This window comes from Aedes albopictus, chromosome 2 (genome assembly GCF_035046485.1).
Source record: "Aedes albopictus strain Foshan chromosome 2, AalbF5, whole genome shotgun sequence".
Lineage (NCBI taxonomy): Eukaryota > Metazoa > Arthropoda > Insecta > Diptera > Culicidae > Aedes > Aedes albopictus.
In genome coordinates this window covers 364,386,447-364,407,422 of record NC_085137.1, presented here as the reverse complement: position 1 = coordinate 364,407,422, position 20,976 = coordinate 364,386,447, and the positions used below count along the sequence as shown (strand labels likewise).

At 40.1% G+C, this 20,976-nt stretch overlaps 1 protein-coding gene across 1 annotated transcript; it reads left to right on the top strand.

The window, feature by feature from the left end:
* Positions 1-970: 970 nt before the first annotated feature.
* LOC109422842 (chymotrypsin-like elastase family member 2A) lies at positions 971-20,478 on the top strand. Its single transcript, XM_062852923.1, has 6 exons — positions 971-1,944; positions 2,056-17,487; positions 17,551-17,609; positions 17,668-17,879; positions 17,938-17,978; positions 18,040-20,478. Exons 2-6 carry the CDS (start codon positions 16,488-16,490, stop codon positions 18,264-18,266), a joined length of 1,539 nt encoding a protein of 512 aa, XP_062708907.1. The 5' UTR covers positions 971-1,944; positions 2,056-16,487; the 3' UTR covers positions 18,267-20,478.
* Positions 20,479-20,976: the final 498 nt, after the last annotated feature.

Genomic DNA, 20,976 nt, shown 5'->3' with positions numbered 1-20,976 from the left:
AATGCAGAAAAGTTTACAATTTGCGGCATAAGAGGTTTGCTCCAGCTTACCGGATTGGCCAGAAGGTGTTGAAACGGAACTTCAGGCAGTCCTCCGCGGTGGAGCATTACAATGCTAAATATGGACCTCTGTACATGCCATGCACCGTAATCGCGAAACGGGGAAGCAGCTCGTACGAGGTAGCAGACGAAACCGGTCGGAGTCTCGGGGTATTTTCTGCCAGTGATCTGCGCCCGGGCAATGAGCAGCATAAAAGTGCCTAAAAGTAAAACTATCAGTCGTCTAAAGCAATAGTATAGCTGGGAAGGACACTAGTTACGAAGAAGCTGAAGAATAGCTGTGATCATCGTTGTGTGTAGGTCTTCGTCGTCATCCTAGGTCATCGTCGAACCACGCAGTCATTAATCGTCGTCGTTACTCTTTGTGTTCGTTAGTCCGTGTCATCGTAGAACCAAAGAGAGCGGTCATTGATCATCGTTGTAGCATCGTATGGTAGAATGTTGTTGTTCAAGTTGTCGTCATTCACGGTTCGTTGTCTACATCATTGTCGTTCACATCGTCGTCGTCGTTGTTCATGTAGTTTCATCGTAGTCGTCAGGACCAATATCTGGTCATCATAACATCGTACAATCACTGTAATCAGTTGTGGAGGTTCGCAGTTAGATTCGTCCATTGCGTAGTTCACGTCAGCGTTGTAATAGACGTAATCGTCGTCGTCGTCGGTCATAGTTTTATGGCAAAGTCAATCGTCGTTGTCGTCCTCAGCAAACACGGTTTGTGTCGTTGCTGTATAGTCGTTTGCCTGTAAAGAGAAAGAGAGAAATTAATTTAGCTGTGTCGTATATCAATCCGGATTGAATCATAATTGTAATCTTTTGTTAGTGCGCAATAACAAAAGATAATGCCACAAATAGAGTTGAATAGGAGATAGAGTTCTAGGGTCAAGAATAAGAAACATTAGTTCAATCAGCCTACAGAGTAGAAATATGAAACAAGTTCACTTATCGCATCAAAATTAGATCCCACGTAGTCCATCAGCATCTGGCTTGCACCTTTCCGAAGATACACCATCCAACGATACGCGCGCGAGCACACACGGTAGTAGACTAAATTGTATTCGTCATTCGTAGACCCTCATACCCGAACGTGATGAGGTAGTAACGGATTGAGTGTAGTAGAAACTCACCAAAGAGGTTCATCTCGGTGCTCATAGGCACACATAGGCACAGTTAGGGACCACAACGTGCTTAATTATAGCAAATTTTATTTGAAATTTCGCTTTTAGTTACACAAGGTTTTAACGTGTTATGTCGTCGTCGTAAACTTATAGATATTTTAACTACTACGTAACGTTTTTAATTTTAATTTATTGTGAATATATTTGGTAATTGTCTTGATGTTTTTAATTGATTTTAATTTGTTTTGTGTAGGAAAATAAATGTTTTAACGTGTTGCAACATTTATTTTTCCGAGGTGGGGGGATAGTGTAACCGTGTGTTACATAATTAGAAGATTTTTAATATGTGCTATTTTATTTGGATACTGTCACGTCTCTTAGGTTAGTAGGTGTTGGGTTAGTAGGGTTAATTAAATTAAATAGAAATAAAATTGTATGTTTGTTAGTAGGGTTAGTTATTTTCAATTTCAAATGATGTAAAACATTACAACGGTACAGAGTGGGTACAAGGAGCAGACATGTTGGGATAATAGTGGGTACAACATGATAAGGCGGGCGAAGATCCTATACAAAAGGGGTGGTGGAACAATAGTTGTCTCCATATAGAAGGGATTGTAAGGATTAAGGCGCAAAACCAATCCGCCATCCCTCAATGTAATTCTGGCGTTCGTGTGCTTCGGATCATTTAGAAGAAAATTAAAAAGTGTCCCAGTAGTTATTGTAGTGAGTGGCAAAACCAGTTGGGAGTACACTAAAAGTTAATTCAGGTATGCTTCCCTAATACAGTGGCCTTAAAACTAACTAAAATCTACCATAAAGCTAGTGACTAGTTGTGTGTAGTACGGTTTTTTAAAACTATCTCCCAATTGCCCTCACAGGACCTTTTGTGGTACCTTAAGGTACACCACCGCCATTTTGTACGCCAACCTTTGGGGTTGGTGAAGCACACGACTCGGCCTAGTGGTCCCTTGCTGGCCACTACGCCTAACCGCAAACGAGTAAACCCGCTCTGGTCTTGCGAGGCCATAATAGTTAAGGAGTGATTCCTCGGGACCCATAAGGGTGCCCTAACCGTAAAAGAGGACCCCTCTCGGCAGAGTCTATCCGGCCTTGTCCTGGGCTCTGTCGATGTCCGTCAAGGAGGGAAGACGCCAGCGAGACACGTAGATCGCACCATTCCGTCAAGCCGATCTACTACAGATCCAACAGCCATTTTCCGACCATCATTCCACCACCCCAAGCCGTAAATCCGCCGGCGGACAAGGCCGTCCAGCCCGCAGCAGCATCGGCGAGCGCTCGTCCACCGTCCAAGACACCAGGCAGAGCATCACCAACAGTAGCAGTACCGGTACGTCCCCAATATTCAATAAATAGCCCACTCTATACCCACAAATATCATAGATCTCTTAATAAATTACACCCACACCATACAATCAATAGTCATCAATAAATATCTTTAGTTTTCATTCAAATTTTACATAGTTTTCCCCTAACCCAAGAAAGGTGACAGTACTCTGCACGCTGGTCGCGAAGCCCCTCCGATTGCCCAGTAGTAAGCCGACCTTGAGACACAGCTCTAAGGGTCACTTGCTGCTGTAGTATTACCGCGAGTTTTGTCCGGGTAACAACTTTGACCCTATAACTTTATTCATGTTTGGATGCTCTACAACAAGAAGAACTTTTTTTGAAAATTCTCTATAGTTATTCCCATACAAACCTAATTTGCTCTTGGGCCACCATTAAATCACCACCGAAATGGCTGAAAATTTGACAGGACTCAAGTTTTGCACCAAGGATTGTAATGAACATATGGGAGCTTTGAGTTTTAAACATTTTTGAAGTCTGAACTGCCCTAATGCACAGCTTACATGATCATTGTCACAAAGCCGACGACACCAGCAGCGAGAGAGCGAGTGTGAACGAACTCCCCGCGACTGCGACTGGGTGTATTTCGGGAAACTCGTGACTTTTTTCCCAAACTCATTCATGCGTTACAGTTTCGATGCTATTTCTGTTTTGTTTTCACTCCCGACTTTGTGTAATTATCAACCGCCAACCCAACCAACCAACGCAATGCAACGGTAGAAAAGAAAGGATGCAAAAATAAACCCATTACCTACGGGTTTTCTTTTTCACTTGGGAGATAATGAATCACCGCTGTCGAGGTTCTTTTCTTGCGCTGCTTACATGAGACCGATTTTTGTAAAAAAAAGTCAGTAGCTATGTGTAATAAGCACTGAAATACACATTTTTTTGCTGGTATTCAGAAAACTTGCATTACCAAATGTTTTGCAGAAACTCAGCAAAATCTTACTTGAAATTCAGCAATTGCCAGTGCCGGATTTAGGAGGGGGCCAGGGGGGCCAGGGCCCCGGGTCCCCACATTTCAGGGGCCCCCACAAAATTTAACTTCACAAAAAAAAACTGAAGCAAGAAAAAAATTAGTGCAAGACACTTCTTTTGATTTAATTTTTGTCATAAGAACTTCAAATCACTGTCTACTGATATGTTGTGATTCTTTTGAGAAAGACAACAACTATTTTTCTAGCTCATTATGAAATTAAAAACATTGCCTCCAAAACTTATTTCCCTTATTTTTTTTGCTAATGAAAAATTACCCGAAATCCTGAAGAAAAAAAATCTATTGAACTCTAGAGGAACTCGAAAAGTCTATAAATTGTAGAGTCAAAAAGTTCTTGCTAAATATGTTTGTTTTTTTTTCTGTTTAAAGTTTTTGAAAATATTTTGTAGAATTTTCTATATCTTGGAATAAATGATTTTTTTTTCGAAACTTAGAGGTGCTTTTGAAGCTCTTGATTTTGATTTCTCTAAGACAGCTAACGACTTACTCAAATCAGAAAACACCAAAACTGTTACAACATATTTTTAGAGGAAATCTAACTTGAAATTAAGGCAGACTATTTAGAAGAGTTTCAGTCCGTTTTTTTTAGTTAGGAGATTTGCTTGGTAAAGTAAGGATGGAATCCATGGCGAACTGATAAAAGCCATAGATTTCTAGAGAAGAATAAATTTGTGGAGAAATTAGTAAAAATGTATCCGGGTTTTTAGCTAATTATTTTCAAAAAACTTTACAGAAAATTCAATTAGAAATTAATTCTAAAATTTCTTCAGCATTTTCTATTATACTTTCCTCTTTGATTTCACAGGTTTGATGAAAAATCTTTTGGGAGGCTTCCAGAACCTTCCCTAGCAGTCACGTTAGAACAAGTTTTTGTAATATGTTCTTTCTTCATAGTGATCGACCTGCAACTTCTCCAGAGATTGCAGCACGGACCACTAGAAATTATCTTTGGATTCCGCAAAAACGACAACGATTGTGTTAATATCAGCTTCTCGCAGTCTCTCCATGAGCTCTGGCATGAATTTCCACAAAATCTGGAATCTAATGCCGCCAATACATTTGTGAAAAGCATTTTTAACTTTATATGCATTTCTACGCTAGAATTTCAAATTCGTTATGAATAAATTGATTGGATATCAACATCATTCCTAGCTCTGTATTTTGTTTTAGATTCAAATTCTTCCCTAACGACGTTAATATCTTTCTTCATTAACATAATTAAAAAATATCGATATTTTTTTACTTTTTTTTTCTATGTTTATGGGTAAAAATATATCCTATATAAAAGGGGCCCCCACAACACTGCGGCCCCGGGCCCCCACATTTGTAAATCCGGCCCTGGCAATTGCTATTGATAATTTTTTGATTGCTAAACGCATGATGTGCGGTGTGCCAGACCAGACGGGTGCAGATATTCTGGTCATAACTGACGTATATTAGCACACGGCATGAACATTCACATCGTTTTGTTTATCAATAATATTGACGAATGGATGAGCAGTGGGACACGCGAAAAAGTTTGCTTAGCAAGCAAACGTACATAGATAGAGCCTTGCAGCGAACGCAATGAAACCGGTTGATAACGCTGGCTGACTTTGTTGGAAGCATTAGGAAGTAGCGATAAGCGCTGTCCGGCTTCTGCTGGTTTTTGATAAGGAAAAGTATGCATAGATGTTAATACGGTGCAAAATGGTTGTTTGAATGCGGAACAGTAGCAAAATGCAGAATTTACAGTTTCTCTGTGCCGTCAGTATGGAATTTGGGATATTTCAACGTGTTTCGGAATTTGACTGCTACTAAGACCGTAGGATATCACGCCATATCAAACTAACAGTGACAATAAAAACTACGTGCTTGAATTCCTAAACTCGACAATTCTGAACTGCGGCCCCAAGGGAAACAAAAAATAGAGGGCGTTCAATTCATAAAAGCTTCAGCAGAATTCCTTCAGAAATTTATTCAGGGATTCCCTCAGAAGTTCAATCAGGAAGTTTATTCAATCATTTCTCTGGTAGTTCCTTCAGAAATTTCTCCATGTTTTTCTTCTAGGAATCCTCCAAGAATTTCTTCTGAGATTTATTTAAAAGCTCCGCCAAGGCTTCTCCTCGAGTTCAATCAGAAATCCTGATTCCTTCGGGAATTCAATCAATGATTGATTCAAGAATTCTTCAGTTATTAGTCCAGTAATTTATTCAGGGATTTCTTTAGGAGTTCCTTCAAACATTCTTCTAGAAGTTCTGATAGATGTTTCTCCTGACGTTAATTCAAGGATTCCGCTAGAAATTCCTTCAGAGATCCTCCAGGAATTTATTCTTCAATTCCTCCAGGAATTGCGTAAATGATTCTTCCAGGAATTTCTTCGTGAATTCCTCTAAGACTTTTTCGAAGGATTCTCCAGCAAGGATTCGTCTAAAAATTCAATAAGAGATTTCTTTTGGAATTCTTTGAGGAATTTCTCCTGCAATTTCCTAAGGCATTTCTCCAGGAATTCCTTAAGGGATACTTCCAGGAAGCCCTTCTGGGATTCCTCCAGGGTTTTCTTCAAGGATTTTTCTTGAACTCCTTGATGGATTTCTTCTGGGATTCATTGAGGGATTTCTGCAGGAACTCTTCACTGATTCCTGCAGGGAATTTATTCTAGAATTCTTCGTGGGACTTTTTCCCGGAATTCATCAAGAAATTTAATCATAAACTGCTTTATAGATACTTCTAGAAACTTGTTCAGAAATTTCTTCGAAGATTCCTCTAAAAATTTCTTCTTCAATTCCTCCAGCAATTGCTTCAATGATTTTACTTGAAATCTTTGAGGATTTCTTCTTATTGAGGATTTCTTCTTATTCTTCTTCTTAAATTGCTAGAGAAATTTCTCCAGGAACTTCTTAAAGAAGGATCTACTTTTTCAGAATTCTAAGATGTATTTGGCTTGGAGTCCTTATTGGATTGTTTGTGGAATTTCTTGAGCGATATTTCCAAGAACTTCTTCAATGATTTCTCCAGGAGTTTCTTCAAGGATTGAAATAGAAAAGCTACACGAATTTCTTCTTGAAGTCCGTGGAGCTTGGAATTGTTGTGGACAAGCGGGTACCCCCAGGAAGTAATTTGTGTTTACACTTTGACGCTCGCGAAGTAGTGAAGCGACGACAATTTGCGCGCCTACTGGGATTGCTTGATGTGCATTTTGCAGACCATGTGCTACAGGCGTGCATTGGAAGCCTAGTCGAATAACAGTGTAGATTCAGTACCACACATCCTCCTTCTCAGAGATGAATACAGTAACAGAAGCGTGCAAGCTCAGATACTATATGATTTTCAATTTCTTTTCGTTCATTTTAATCACCAGCCTTCGATGTCGTTCCTGTTTTATTTAATTTGTATTAAAAGAATCGATAACCAATAAGCAGTGAGCGATAATAGTTCTTTTCCATGTTGGAAGTTGTGCGCAGCCTTCGCATTTTAATCAGCACCACGGATCATTCATCACAATAAACTTGCAAAACTTAGGTACTAAACAAATACTAAATTTGGCTAGTTTTGTTATGTTTTTACTATGACTGCTTACCAAACCAAAATATGTAATCCAAGTTTCACAGTTCTTCCCTTATGCGTATCTTCTGCATGAATTATTTCTAAATTGCAGCATCTTCTAGGAATATCATTTCATCTATTTGCTGAATAGTCCAAAATGTCTCATCACCTCTTCGGTCAGATTCTGATGGAACAGCAATTATACATCAAACAAAAGTTTAGAAGTTTGTGCGTCAGACCATATGATAGATCAATTGAGACCCAGGACAGAATTTCTTACAAAAGTAAGGGTGCGGTCATCCGGACACGCTGTGGACTGTTGTTACTGTCGCCATGAGACAGAGTTTCTTACAAAAGTAAGGGTGCGGTCATCCGGACACGCTGTGGACTGTTACTACTGTTGCCATGAGACTGAGTTTCTTACAAAAGTAAGGATACGGTCATCCGGACACGCTGTGGACTGTTTTTATTGTTTTCAAAGATTGATTGGAAGATGCTAAATTATCTGAAAATTTTGGATGAAATCAAATAACATTCAATACGTGCAGTTACACAATCTCTGTTACAGTATGAAGCTCATTCCCGAACAGTGAAATTGCTTCTACATTTCTTTTTTGGTAAATTATATTAGAAATTCGACAATTTGATTACAGAATTGGTTTAACAATACTGATTCACAGTAAACTGTTCAAAAATATTATTGTCACATAGCAGACACCAGGGAGAGACAGAACGTGATCAAACATTCTCATGTGTCGTCCAATCCCAGTCAACCAGTCATCGTATAAGATGTTGTATAAGATGTTAAAGTGGAGGCGATATGCGTATATTTTACATGCGCCTAAATTGAGGCATGCATGCATATGGCCTCCACTTTATCATCTTATGCAACATCTTATACGATTACTGGTTATCTGAGATTCCTCTAACATATTTTTTACTGAAATTGTATTGAAAATACAATAATTGTTTTCAGTATTACTGAGACAATTTCTTTGGAAATCAATAACACTAATATTAAATATGAAACGAAAGTCATGAACTTATAGCCTTTACACGTTAAATTTCGGACACCAAATTTTCACATTTCAATAAATGTTCAACTCGCTGTAATTTTTCGAAAAGGGCATCAAATATTTTCAAATTTTTAGTGTAAGTTCATCAATTAGTTGAGTATCAGTGGTTCCAATTTGGAAAAGATCGGGCCATTCTACACGAAGTTATAAAGGTTCTAGAAAAAGGTATAATTTTCCGATAGCCAAATTTGAGCTGTTATATCTCCGGATTCAATGAACCGAATGCAATGAAATTTTGGTAATTTATGACTTATATAATGAACTTTGAAAAACAGTTGACCTAATTTGAAATTTTTAATAAGAAAAAAAGTTATAGCGATTTCATTAATTCTTTGTTTTTTTAGTAATTTTATCTATTTTTCATATGCATCTTATTACTTTTTCAATTTAATGCCGGCTATTTGGTTGCTTTCCTTTGAAACATAAATATATTCAAGTCTATTAGACGGAAGTTAAATGAACTATAATTACTATCTCGAATTTTGAAACGATGATAAAGTTTTGGATAAATTGGTGTTATATTGGAAAAATTATCTAATCGTTATATTTTTCTTCCGTGTAAAGAATTTAAAGAATTTTAAGTTTAGTCAAATGTTTTCAATAGTTTATTATATAAGTCATAAATTATCAAAATTTCTTTGCATTCGGCTCATTGAATCCGGAGACATAACAGCTCAAAGTTGGCTATCAAATAATTATACCTTTTCCTAGAATATTTCTTACTTTATATAGAAAAGCCCGATCTTTCCTAAATTTTGACCACTGATACACAACTAGTTGATGAACTTACAATAAAAAATGAATATTTGATGCCCTTTTCGATGCCGCCTCGATTTTGCGTATGCCTCGTTAACCAGAGATGGAATTTATTTATTTATTTATTGTCTTTATTAACGAGACTTTCAGCCCTTGGCTGGTTCGTCTCGTATTAAGAATATGAATCTCTAGGACCGAAAATTGCCACTTTGAAGAAACTCTTCCTGAAATGAAACAAATTCATGGTTTGAAGTATCGCTGTGAATTATCAGAAATCTATCGATTCACGTTAATCTACTCTATAATGAGTAAAACATTCCAAATTTCGTGCACGGTTAAACTAAAGAAGATTATTGTGAAAATATGTTCAATTAGAATCAGAAGTATATTTTATTAGAAAAATCAAGAACGAAAAACATGACCACAGCTGTGAGAATAAGCTAGCAAATATGGAAAATAGGCCCCTGAAATTTGAGATTTCGAGCAGCTCACTAAAATGTGTTCACTGAAACTAACTGTACATGTAATGTATATTTTTCTATGTTTCTACGACCTTTAATTCATGTTTGAGTGGTATTTTATTTGATGTTTATATCATTGTTTTCGGGCTGCAAAACGGTGAGTCGATAAGTAGAGCGTGCAACATAGCTCTGGTCCTCACAAGTTCCTACCTCATTCTTCCACGGGTCAAGCGATGACATAAACCGCCAGCTAAGAGTTGTGTGCTTAGCTGGTAGTGCAGCCTGGGCACTGTTGTCCTCCTGACTTCAGCTAGATTGAGGCGGTATGTCTCGAGCGTCTGTTCGCCAAGGAGGTGTGGCTCAAACAGCGTCTGTTCTGGCATCCAGCGGCTGAATAAGAAACGCTGCACCACGTCCAGCTAGATCCAAGGTGGTAGCCCCATCAGCGTGGTCGTCCTAGTGTTGTTTGGGACGTTAAACAGAACTGGCACGATGGCCCTCCGGCAAGATAGGAGTGTTGGCGTAGGCCCAATAAGCCACCCGTTAAAATCCCCATTGCGAATAACGTAGGAGAAAATACGACTCGATATAATCGGCAAACACCCACTCGACGAAATATGGACTACGATTGGAAATTCGGAACATGGAATTGCAAGTCACTAGGTTTCGCAGGATGTGACAGGATAATTTACGACGAACTACATCCCCGCAACTTCGACATCGTGGCGTTGCAGGAACTTTGTTGGACTGGACAGAAAGTGTGGAAAAGCGGGCATCGAGCGGCTACCTTCTACCAAACCTGTGGCACCACCAATGAACTGGGAACAGGATTTATAGTGTTGGGCAAGATGCGACAACGTGTGATTGGGTGGCAGCCGATCAACGCAAGGATGTGCATGTTAAAAGTTAAGGACCGTTTCGTCAACTACAATATCATCAACGTCTACTGCCCACACGAAGGGAGACCTGATGACGAGAAAGAAGCGTTCTACGCGCAGTAGAGCAAATATACGCCGCTTGCTCGCCGCGTGACGTGAAAATCGTTGTCGGCGACATGAACGCGCAGTTAGGAAGGGAGGAAATGTACAGACCGGTAATCGGGCGAAACAGCCTGCACGCCGAATCGAATGACAACGGCCAGCGATGCGTAAACTTTGCAGCCTCCCGTGTTATGGTAGTCCGAAGCACCTTCTTTCCCCGCAAAGATATCCACAAAGCGGAGATCACCCGACCACCAAACAGAAAACCAAATCGACCACGTTCTAATCGACGGTAAATTCTTCTCGGATATAACCAATGTCCGCACATACCGCAGTGCGAATTTAGATTCGGATCACTACTTATTCGCTGTATGCATGCGCTCAAAACTATCGACAGTTATCACCACGCGTCGAAGTCGAACGCCGCGACTCAACATCGCGTAGCTGCGTAACGTAGACGTGGCTCAAGATTACGCGAAGCAGTTAGCAGTGCCCCTACCAACGGAAGACCAGCTTGGCGCAGCTACACTTGAAGATGGCTGGAGGGACATCCGATCCGCCATAGGTAGTACCTCGGCTACAGCACTAGGCTTCGCGACTCCGAATCACAGAAACGACTGGTACGACGGCGAATGTGAACAGTTGAAAAACGAGAAGAATGCAGCATGGGCGAGAATGCTGCAACACCGTACGAGAGCGATTGAGGCACGTTACAGACAGGTGCGGAACAGACATAACTCAGTCTTCCGGATGAAGAAGCGCCACCAGGAAGGACGAAATCACGAAGCGATGGAAGAGCTGTACCGCGCTAAGGACACACGAAAGTTCTACGAGAAGCTGAACCGCTTGCGCAGAGGCTTTGTGCCGCAAGCCGACATGTGCTGAGATAATCACGGGAATATTCTCACGAGCGAGCGTGAGGTGGTCGAGAGGTGGCGGCAGCATTACGATGAGCACCTCAATGGCGACGTTGCAAGTACCGAAGGTGGCGTGGTAACAGATCTAGGAGTACGTGCACAGGACGAAAGACTTCCGGCTCCTGACCTCCAAGAGATTGAGGAGGAGGTTTGCCGGTTGAAAAACAACAAAGCCGCTGGAGCAGATCAACTACCAAGCGAGCTTCTAAAATACGGTGGAGAAGCACTGGTGAGAGCACTACACTGGGTCATTACCAAGATTTGGAAGGAGGAAGTATTACCGGAGGAATGGATCGAAGGTATCGTGTGTCCCATCTACAAAAAGGGCGACAAGTTGGATTGCGGAAACTACCACGCGATAACACTTCTGAGCGCTGCTTACAAGATACTCTCTCAAATTTTATGCCGCCGTCTATCACCGATTGCAAGAGAGTTCGTGGGGCAATATCAGGTTTTATTTATGGGTGAACGCGCTACTACGGACCAGATGTTCGCCATCCGCTAGGTGTTGCAGAAATGCCGCGAATACAACGTGCCCACACATAACTTGTTCATCGATTTCAAATCGGCGTATGATACAATCGATCGAGACCAGCTATAGCAGATTATGCACGAATACGGATTCCCGGATAAACTGATACGATTGATCAAGGCGACGATGGATCGAGTGATGTGCGTAGTTCGAGTATCAGGGACACTCTCGAGTCCTTTCGAATCTCGCAGAGGGCTACGGCAAGGTGATGGTCTTTCGTGCTTGCTGTTCAACATTGCTTTAGAGGGTGTAATTAGGAGAGCGGGGATAAACAAGAGTGGAACGATTTTCACGAAGCCCATTCAGCTGCTTGATTTCACTGATGATATTGATATTATTGCTCGCAAATTTGAGACGATGGCGGAAACGTACATCTGACTAAAGAGTGAAACCAGGCGAATTGAATTTGTCATTAATGTGTCGAAGACAAAGTACATGATGGCAAAGGGCTCCAGGGAGAAATCACCACGTCCGCCACCCCGAATTTATATCGACGGTGATGAAATCGAGGCGGTTGAAGAATTCGTGTACTTGGGCTCACTGGTGACCGACGACAACGACACCAGCAGAGAAATTCAGAGGCGCATTGTGGCAGGAAATCGTGCCTATTTTGGACTCCGCAGAACTCGACGATCGAATAAAGTTCGCCGTAACACGAAGTTAAATATCTACAAAACGCTGATTAGTCCGGTCGTCCTCTATTGGCACGAAACATGGACCCTACATGCAGAGTACCAACGGGCCCTTGGAGTTTTTGAACGGAAGGTGTTGCGTACCATCTACGACGGAGAGCAGATGGAAGACGGGACTTGGAGAAGGCGAATGAACTACGAGCTGCATCAGGTGCTGAGAGAACCAACCATCGTCCATACCGCGAAAATCGGAAGGCTACGGTGGACGTCATCAGGATGTCGGAGAGCAACCAGACTGAAATGGTTCTCGAGGGTCATCTGACCGGTACAGGAAGACGTGGAGCGCAGCGAGCTAGGTGGGTCGACCAAGTGGTGGACGATCTACGGACCCTACGCAGAGTGCGGAACTGGAGCACGCTATGTCTGAATCAGCAGATTATATAAATCGAATGTACCACAGGTTTCTTTCCACCAAACATCAGTATTCAAGCTATATTTTCATGTGCAGAAGGTTTCAAAATATTCTATCGGTGAAAACACTTCCATACATTTTGTATGGAAGAGAAATTGGCCGATAACGAGAATTTCATACAAATTTGTATGAAAAAAAGCTAAAAATACGAGAAAATCAAAATTTCCCCGATGAAATATCTTAAAAGTTTCCGCATATTATATTATAGCATGGTATTCGATGTTCTGTGGAAAGAAACTTGATGTACATTCAATTTTTGTAATCTGCTGGTTCAGACATAGCGTGTAGAGACAAACAGCCATGGACCGAGTGGAATGGAGACGGTAAAAGGTTATTGCGGCCATAATAATTACAAAATGCACCATAGGAAAATCAAAATGCACCATAAATAATTAAGCAATGTACCGACAAAATGCACAGCTTTCTCCATAAATAAATAGAAATGTTCCATAATAAATTAAAAATGTAGCGGTAAACCAAAGAAAATTCTAGTTAAAAATGAAACATTGTATCAATAAAAAATTAAATAAAACACCATAAACAAATAAGTTTGCTCCATAAAAAATAATAAAAATATCCATAAATAATGAACATTTGCTCCATAACTATACCATATTTGCTCCATAAAAAATTAAAATTGCACCATAAATATCATCAAATTGCACCATTAACAAACTATAAGTTTTACCTCAAAGAATGCAAAATCTACAAAAATAATCAAATTCTGCATCATTAGCAGTATTTCAATGGCTAGTAGCACTGGAAATATGTAAGTTTATAGTAATATGTGGAATTTAAAAGGCTATATTCTGCACCTTCTGCCTAAATTTAAAAAAAAATCAAATCTGACTATACATGTCAATGGTTGCTCCTCCGTGATTGATCTGAGCTGGTACCAATTGTACTGGGATCCAAATGAATGAGGGCTGGGACACTCCACTTATTCTAAAAGTGCAATTTAAGCAGCTCATACATTCTTGATCAATAACGGCGCCGGCCACGTCCTTATAGTCAGTTAGGAAGGGAAAGGAATGTTCTAACATTCTAGTGTGCTGGTTGTTGCTACTAAAGACCGAGATCACCTCTGCATCCCCACAACCAGCACGGATGCGATCCATGGATAGGGGTTATTTTTATAGTGTTCGTGATAGATTGTGTGGTGAATAAGGTGAATAAGGTCAAGCGGTACAGCACGCTTTGGTTGCATAACTTGTAGGCGTTATATATACTGTGCTGTGAGAAGAAGTTGGAAATGAGGGAAACGACTTTTTTCCAATTCGTTTCTGGTTCTAGTGAAGACTATGAACATATGAATATACATTAGTTGTATATGTAGAGAAGAGAGAGCGAGAGAAAGTGGATAGAAAGATATAAAGTAGGATGAAAGGAACGGGCCAGGGATTGAACCCATGACCTTCTGCATACGAATCAGAAGCGGTAGCCACTAGACCACCAAACCCGTTTTCTGCTCCTCCTGATAATCTAAAAAGAATCTAATAAAAAGAACGTCAGTTGTTATCAGGATACTTAGTTTATTTTATAATTATATAAAACATGGATTAATTTTTTGATAATTTTTCCGATCAAATTGAAATCATTAACAAATATAATATATTTACATTACATATTATGTAAACTCCAAGGGTTAACCCTTCTTTCAAAATGCGGATTCTTTTAATACATGCGGCGTAGCCTGTGGATGCGTTGTAACTGTGTCGATTCGGTTATAGGTAATCCACAAATCCATGAATTTGCCCGGTATAATGCAAACAGAGATGTTATCCCGTGAGCGTTAGCGAGTTCGAACAGCAAGCGATTATCCGGTAAATTGCATTCATAGTGTTTCCATCTTTTAAGTCGTTCTATCATAGATGCGTGCTTCGGTACATGGTTTCTGTTTATTTTCTTCTTACTTTTCATATTAACATTATCCCATCCACATCCTAAAACTATATGTCGTTGGACACTGCAGCAATGGTACAATAAGATTAAATTTATGTAGCTTTTACATTCTTTGTGGTGAAATTTACAATTTGTTTATGGTGCAATTTGATTATATTTATGGTGCAATTTCAATTTTTTATGGAGCAAATATGGTATAATTATGGAGCAAATGTTCATTATTTATGGATATTTTTATTATTTTTTATGGAGCAAACTTATTTGTTTATGGTGTTTTATTTATTTTTTTATTGATACAATGTTTCATTTTTAACTAGATTTTTTTTTGGTTTACCGCTATATTTTTATGTTTTGAGGTTATGGCTTTCAGTCTTGGAAGAAAAACTCAAAAACGGATTGTTAAGTCTCCATCCATAGTTAGTAAGTAACATACACATAAAATCATAAACACAACATAAGAAAATCATTGTCCACAGAATCCTTGAGAAAGGCACAATATAGTGACCGAAACGTCGGATTAAGACTTAACAATCCGTTTTTGAGTTTTTCTTCCAAGACTGAAAGCCATAACCTCAAAACATAAGATCAACAGTCGATTCCTTAAGAAAGTGCTACATTTTTAATTTATTATGGAACATTTATATTTATTTATGGAGAATGCCGTGCATTTTATCGGTACATTACTTAATTATTTATGGTGCATTTTTGTTTTTCTATGGTGCACTTTCGTTATCTATGGGTGCATTAAATAGGCTGCCAATGGAGACGGCTACTATGTACAGCAGAGGCCACCCCGGCCTTAGCCTGATCGGTAAAGGTAAGTAACATTGTTTTCGAGTTTCTGTAGTTTTTAGGTGTCCGAAATTCAGCGTGGTTCAATCAACGACCATGATTTTAGATGCATAATGATGTGCAGATTTCAAAATCATGCTATATTTCTTAAGTAGAATAGTTACAGCTGCAAATCGAATTTTTTTATGTTCAAAAATAAGGAAATTACTAAAATTTTAAGATCTTGAGTGCACTAATTTCAAATCTTTCAGCATGAATAAAAAGCTGAATACAATCTCTATCGATCATTAGAACAATAATTTAGTGGAAGATTGAAAAAAAAACGCGATGTAACCAACGCACACCAGGACTAGCTTCATCAGAACTTCTATTTAACTGTTTATAAAATCCAAAACAAGCCTGTTGGACTTCATAAGATGAGTCGGCTGAATACTCAAGAAACCAATCCACTACCGTGTTGTATTTTTTCTCTTTCGACTAAGAGTTTTGATGAATGGAATTTGACCCTTTTATCGTATGCATCTGCTCAATCGATAAGATTTATACTTTATCTACCAGCTGGAACTGGCCATTGATTGGAAATGAAACGTGGCGATAAGCAGTGATAAGCACGAGGGATCTTGTTTCTTCAGTTTACGCAATAAATAGGAATTAGGTTTGCGTCGAGATACGTAAGAATTTTATCATATTTATATTTATATTTTTTTTTCTGGGCGACATTTAACATGCGGTATTCCAAAGTTTACTAATGAGTTGACGTAATACCTACGACGACACAGTTCAAGCGGAATAATAGAACCGGTTTGACTTCCATCCATTCATCACGCAGACGTAGCGTCTACGTAGTATGAAGATACCGTCGTCGTCACTTTTGTAGTCAGTTCTGGTCACAATCTCGCAGAGATGAGATCCAACATTATTCTGACCCTGGTTCTAAATTTCACCGTTGCGGCGGAGAATCCGAATCCGAATGTCTCCAGTTGCGGTACAACGATACACAACATCCAGAAGCCACTGATCGTGAAAGGTGTGGCAACCGGAGAGCCGGGTCGTTGGCCGTGGCATGCGGCGATATGGCATCGAGTATCCCGCAAAGCCCATGCCTACGTCTGCGGTGGAACTTTGTTGAGTGATCTGTACATCCTGACGGCAGGCCATTGTGTGTCGAAAGATGGCAACGCTCTAAACGAGCGACTGTTCACCGTTCAGTTGGGCTCGGTTAAGCAGAATCTTCTGCTGAGCGGTTTTCCGGTTCAGAATAAAGCGGTTGCTGAAGTGTTCCTGCACGAGGAATTTTCCTCGCGTGACTTTCGAGCCGATATTGGACTACTGGCACTGAAAACCAGAGTTGATTTAAACGAATATGTGCGGCCTATTTGTCTGCCGATGCGGGACCTGCGAAGTGATTTCAGTAGTGCTGTTGGGCGGATGGCGGTAACCGTGGGGTTCGGAATGACCGAAAGTGGGGACAATTCGGATGATCTACGGCAACTGAATGTGTCGATAGTGGACTATGTAACGTGTTTGCAAAGCAATCGGGAAGTTTTTGGGAGATCATTATCGGAGGGCATTATCTGTGCCGGAGCTGTTCAAGGAGGCACCGTGTGCAACGGAGACAGTGGAGGGGGATTATACACCGAAGAAGCTGATGGACGATGGGTGATCCGTGGAGTGACCAGTTTCACTGCGCAACGTGGATGGGATGATAGCAGCTGCAGCTTGAAGGATTACTCTGCTTTCGTCAATGTATCGTTCTATGAACCGTGGATTCGTTATGTGATGGAGAATGACCAACAAGAAGGATTTTTCCATAGGAACTTGAAAGATGAAAAGATCGTCAAAATGAAAGTTGTTCATGACGATACACCAGAAGTCTCTCAAGAGCTGAGATTAAGCGACAAAAGTACAAGAAGTCTCCAGGTTGCACAGCGCATACACGAATAATCATCCATTTTATTGCTTGCAGAATGTCGGGAATACAAGAGAAAGGGTCTCGTTGTAACCGGTTTACGAGGACCAGGACACGTATGATGCAGATTATATATGGAAAATGGATTTGACATCTTCTAATCATACTTTCTAGATTTACTTACAAATTAACGACAAACCGATGGGGTTGGCATACTACTTGAATGACCGTTATGCTCTGACTACAGCGAACCTGGCCAGAAATTGCATGAACGCTGTTTGTCAAACAATATTGGGTAAAAAAGTTCAACAAGTAATACTGCATCCGAAGTTTACCGGGTCAAGGGACTTCAACGTCGCCCTGATTGTGATACCTCCGGCAACAGAGTATGTTCCACAAATAACTCACATCACCTATTTAATTGTACCACTTTTGATATTTTAGGCCGTTCTGGTGTTTGTCTCCGGAAACGTCACCTAAAATCTGTAAGTTCTTATCAGACGGAAAATTCGGCACCTAATAATCGATCCCGGCATCTTTTTACAGACTTTGAAAACCGGCAGCTGCGGTTGAACACGATCACCGCGGTTTCACCCAGCTGGATGGAATTCGAGCTGGACTCCTTCCTGCCGACGAAGATGGGTTCCGTGGTGTACAACGAGCGCCGCGAAATTGTCGGGCTAATGCAGAATCCGGCTGGCGAACCAATTGTGATGACCAACACCAGTGCTGTGCTGGACTGGATCGAGTCAGTGGTGTGGAACGAGCAATGAGATTCAAATTTGGTCCTGTACAATGTACATAGAATTATCTTCGAGTTGCTGCTGAAACTATATTGAAAGGACTTCAAAAGTTTTACTTGAACATTCTTCAAATTATTTTATCCGATTCTTCCGTAATTCCAGAGAGCATGAGACTAAACATAAATGACCTTAAAATTCATATAGAACATGCACATGATATCATAGAATATGAAATCTCTGTGAAATTCACATGAGAGTGTTTGAAGCTCCGAAACCTCCTGAAACGCATTGAAACTCCTCTGAAACCTCCTGAAATGCTCTGAACGCTCTGACACGCCTTGAAATTCACCTGAGAGCCTTTGAAGCCCCCTAAAACCACTCTAAAACTTGCCAACTCGCCCTGAAACGTATTCAAACGCTTTGCAATGCTTCTGGAAGCCCAATGAAACCTCCGTGAATGTAGTCTCCTCAAACACCTTTCAAATGTCCTGTCTGTTCGTTTATTGACTGTGCGATCGGAGTTGGTAATATGTCACATTTCAAGGAATGGGAGTGTGTATTAGTTATGACTGTGATCTATAATCTGTGTCTATTGTTATGGTCTACGTAATTGCGTATCCACACTCCCATTTACTCATGACCAAAAACGTTATTTATACAAGTAATCAAAAAGTTTTGTCAAGACACATTTGTTAAAAACCCACTACCAATAATAATTTCCCCCTGAGGAAGACACAATCCCTGTGTCGAAACGTCGGGTGAATAATAAAACTCGTTTTTGCAATGACGTGGTGAAAGATTTCACTTTTCAATGGCCTGAAGTTGCATGAAACGGCCTACTTTTCACTACCGATGCAAGTGTGCAGAAAAGTACTACTTTTCGGCACTCTTATGAGTACTACTTAAACTTTTTATATACTGCTCTGTCTTCCGTACATTCAGCTGCTGCTTCTACATCCACTGGCAATCTCGAATACGAATCTGGGCGGTTCTTATTTCGATTCGGACTGCAGGTCTTGGGAAAAAGCAGCAACTGAAGCAACTTTAGTGATTTGCTCATAAAGAACAGTTTCACAAAGCAAGATCGATCGTTTATGAGCGCTTGCACGTTGACGTCATCATTAGCTCCTTCTCTTTCTTTGGGGGCAATGTTTACAAATCGTATGAGATTTCGATGAGGTTAGGTTTTTGCTGCAAGCCTCCATAGCCATAGCCTATCTGATTGAATAAAAACTCAGATTTATTAGATAGTGCCTTTCTCGTCGAATATGTACTCATGATCTTTCCGTCGACGCAATCAATCTTACCTTAGAGTCAGTGATCATCCCCAATTCTCTGTGCTTTGGTAACGGATGAGAAGGAGGAAATACTCATAACAGCGATCTGGGTCTGTAGCACCTAAGAATTTCTGAATTATGAGAATACTTTATTTAGAATATCAAGAATTTTTATCAAGGTCATCATCGAATTGTAGCACTTATTCCGACGTTATGGGCAGAGCTGAAAGTAGCAGTCCTTTCAGATGACTGCTTGACCATTTTCACTGAAGGCTGATTCATACCAATATGACAATTACTAGCCAGGATCAAACTTTTTTCACAGATCACTTTGACAAAGGTTCATCTGCACACTTTATGCTATATTTTATTATCATTGGTTACAAAATTAATGTAGAATTTGTAATGTAGTAATTTGAATTGCCAATGCTATATCACATTCAAATATCAACCACATTACAGAGCTCGCCCTCCAGTCGCATCAAAATTTTGCGCAGTAATTTTGGACGCAAATAAAGATTTAAAAGAATGTTCTGGGCTGATGCGCTTAATTGTCTATTATTCCATACAACGTTGATTAATTCTACTGTAAATTTACGTCTCAGGAATCTAAAATGGTGTAATTTGATGAGATCGATTTAGTTTTTTTTTAGGTTTTTGGTTCTCTAACACATATCTATCGCTTGCATTCATTTAGTTCACTTTCGTAACCCAACGCTGCTTCTGCCATACCACCGGTAGCTTCTTATGTAGTCTGAGTATATTTTGTATTGCTAACGAGACCCCTGGAAATGATTCCGGAACACTACCTGTATACTTAAATGTGATATGAGTTAATGAAAACTGTTAATCAGGTTACCCGGAACTAAAAACACTACCGGTAGTAACTTCTGCGAACTGTGCCTATTTTCTTATTATCCATGCATCAGGTTAATGAGAAAAAAGCATTTTGATGTACCGCAAGCACGGGTTTGATTCACTTTTATGTATGTCCACTTCCAGTGGGACACCCTTAACCGGTTCCGGATAGTTTACACGGTTCATTTTTACATTTGACCAATTCCGGCGGGACACCTGAAACCGGCTGTGGAATACTATCGGTGGTCTCTAACGTAATCTGAGCTGATTTTCTTGAAAACCTTTCATCAGCTTATCGAAAAAAACCGCGATTTGTTGAAGCGCATGCATGGAGTTCGGTTCCTTTCTACATTTGACCACATCCAGAGGGACACCGGGAACCGATTTCGGGACACTACTAGTTTCCCAAGCATGATCTGAGATATTTTTTCTTGGTAACCGTTCATCAGGATATCTTAAAAGCCATTTGATGTGTCGCGAATATCTTTTTGGTTCTCTTTTACATTCGGCCACTTTCAGCGAGATACCTCGAACCGATTCCGGAACACTATCAGTAGTTTCTAATGTGGGCTTAGCTTATTTTCTTGCTGATCGTACAAGTTATG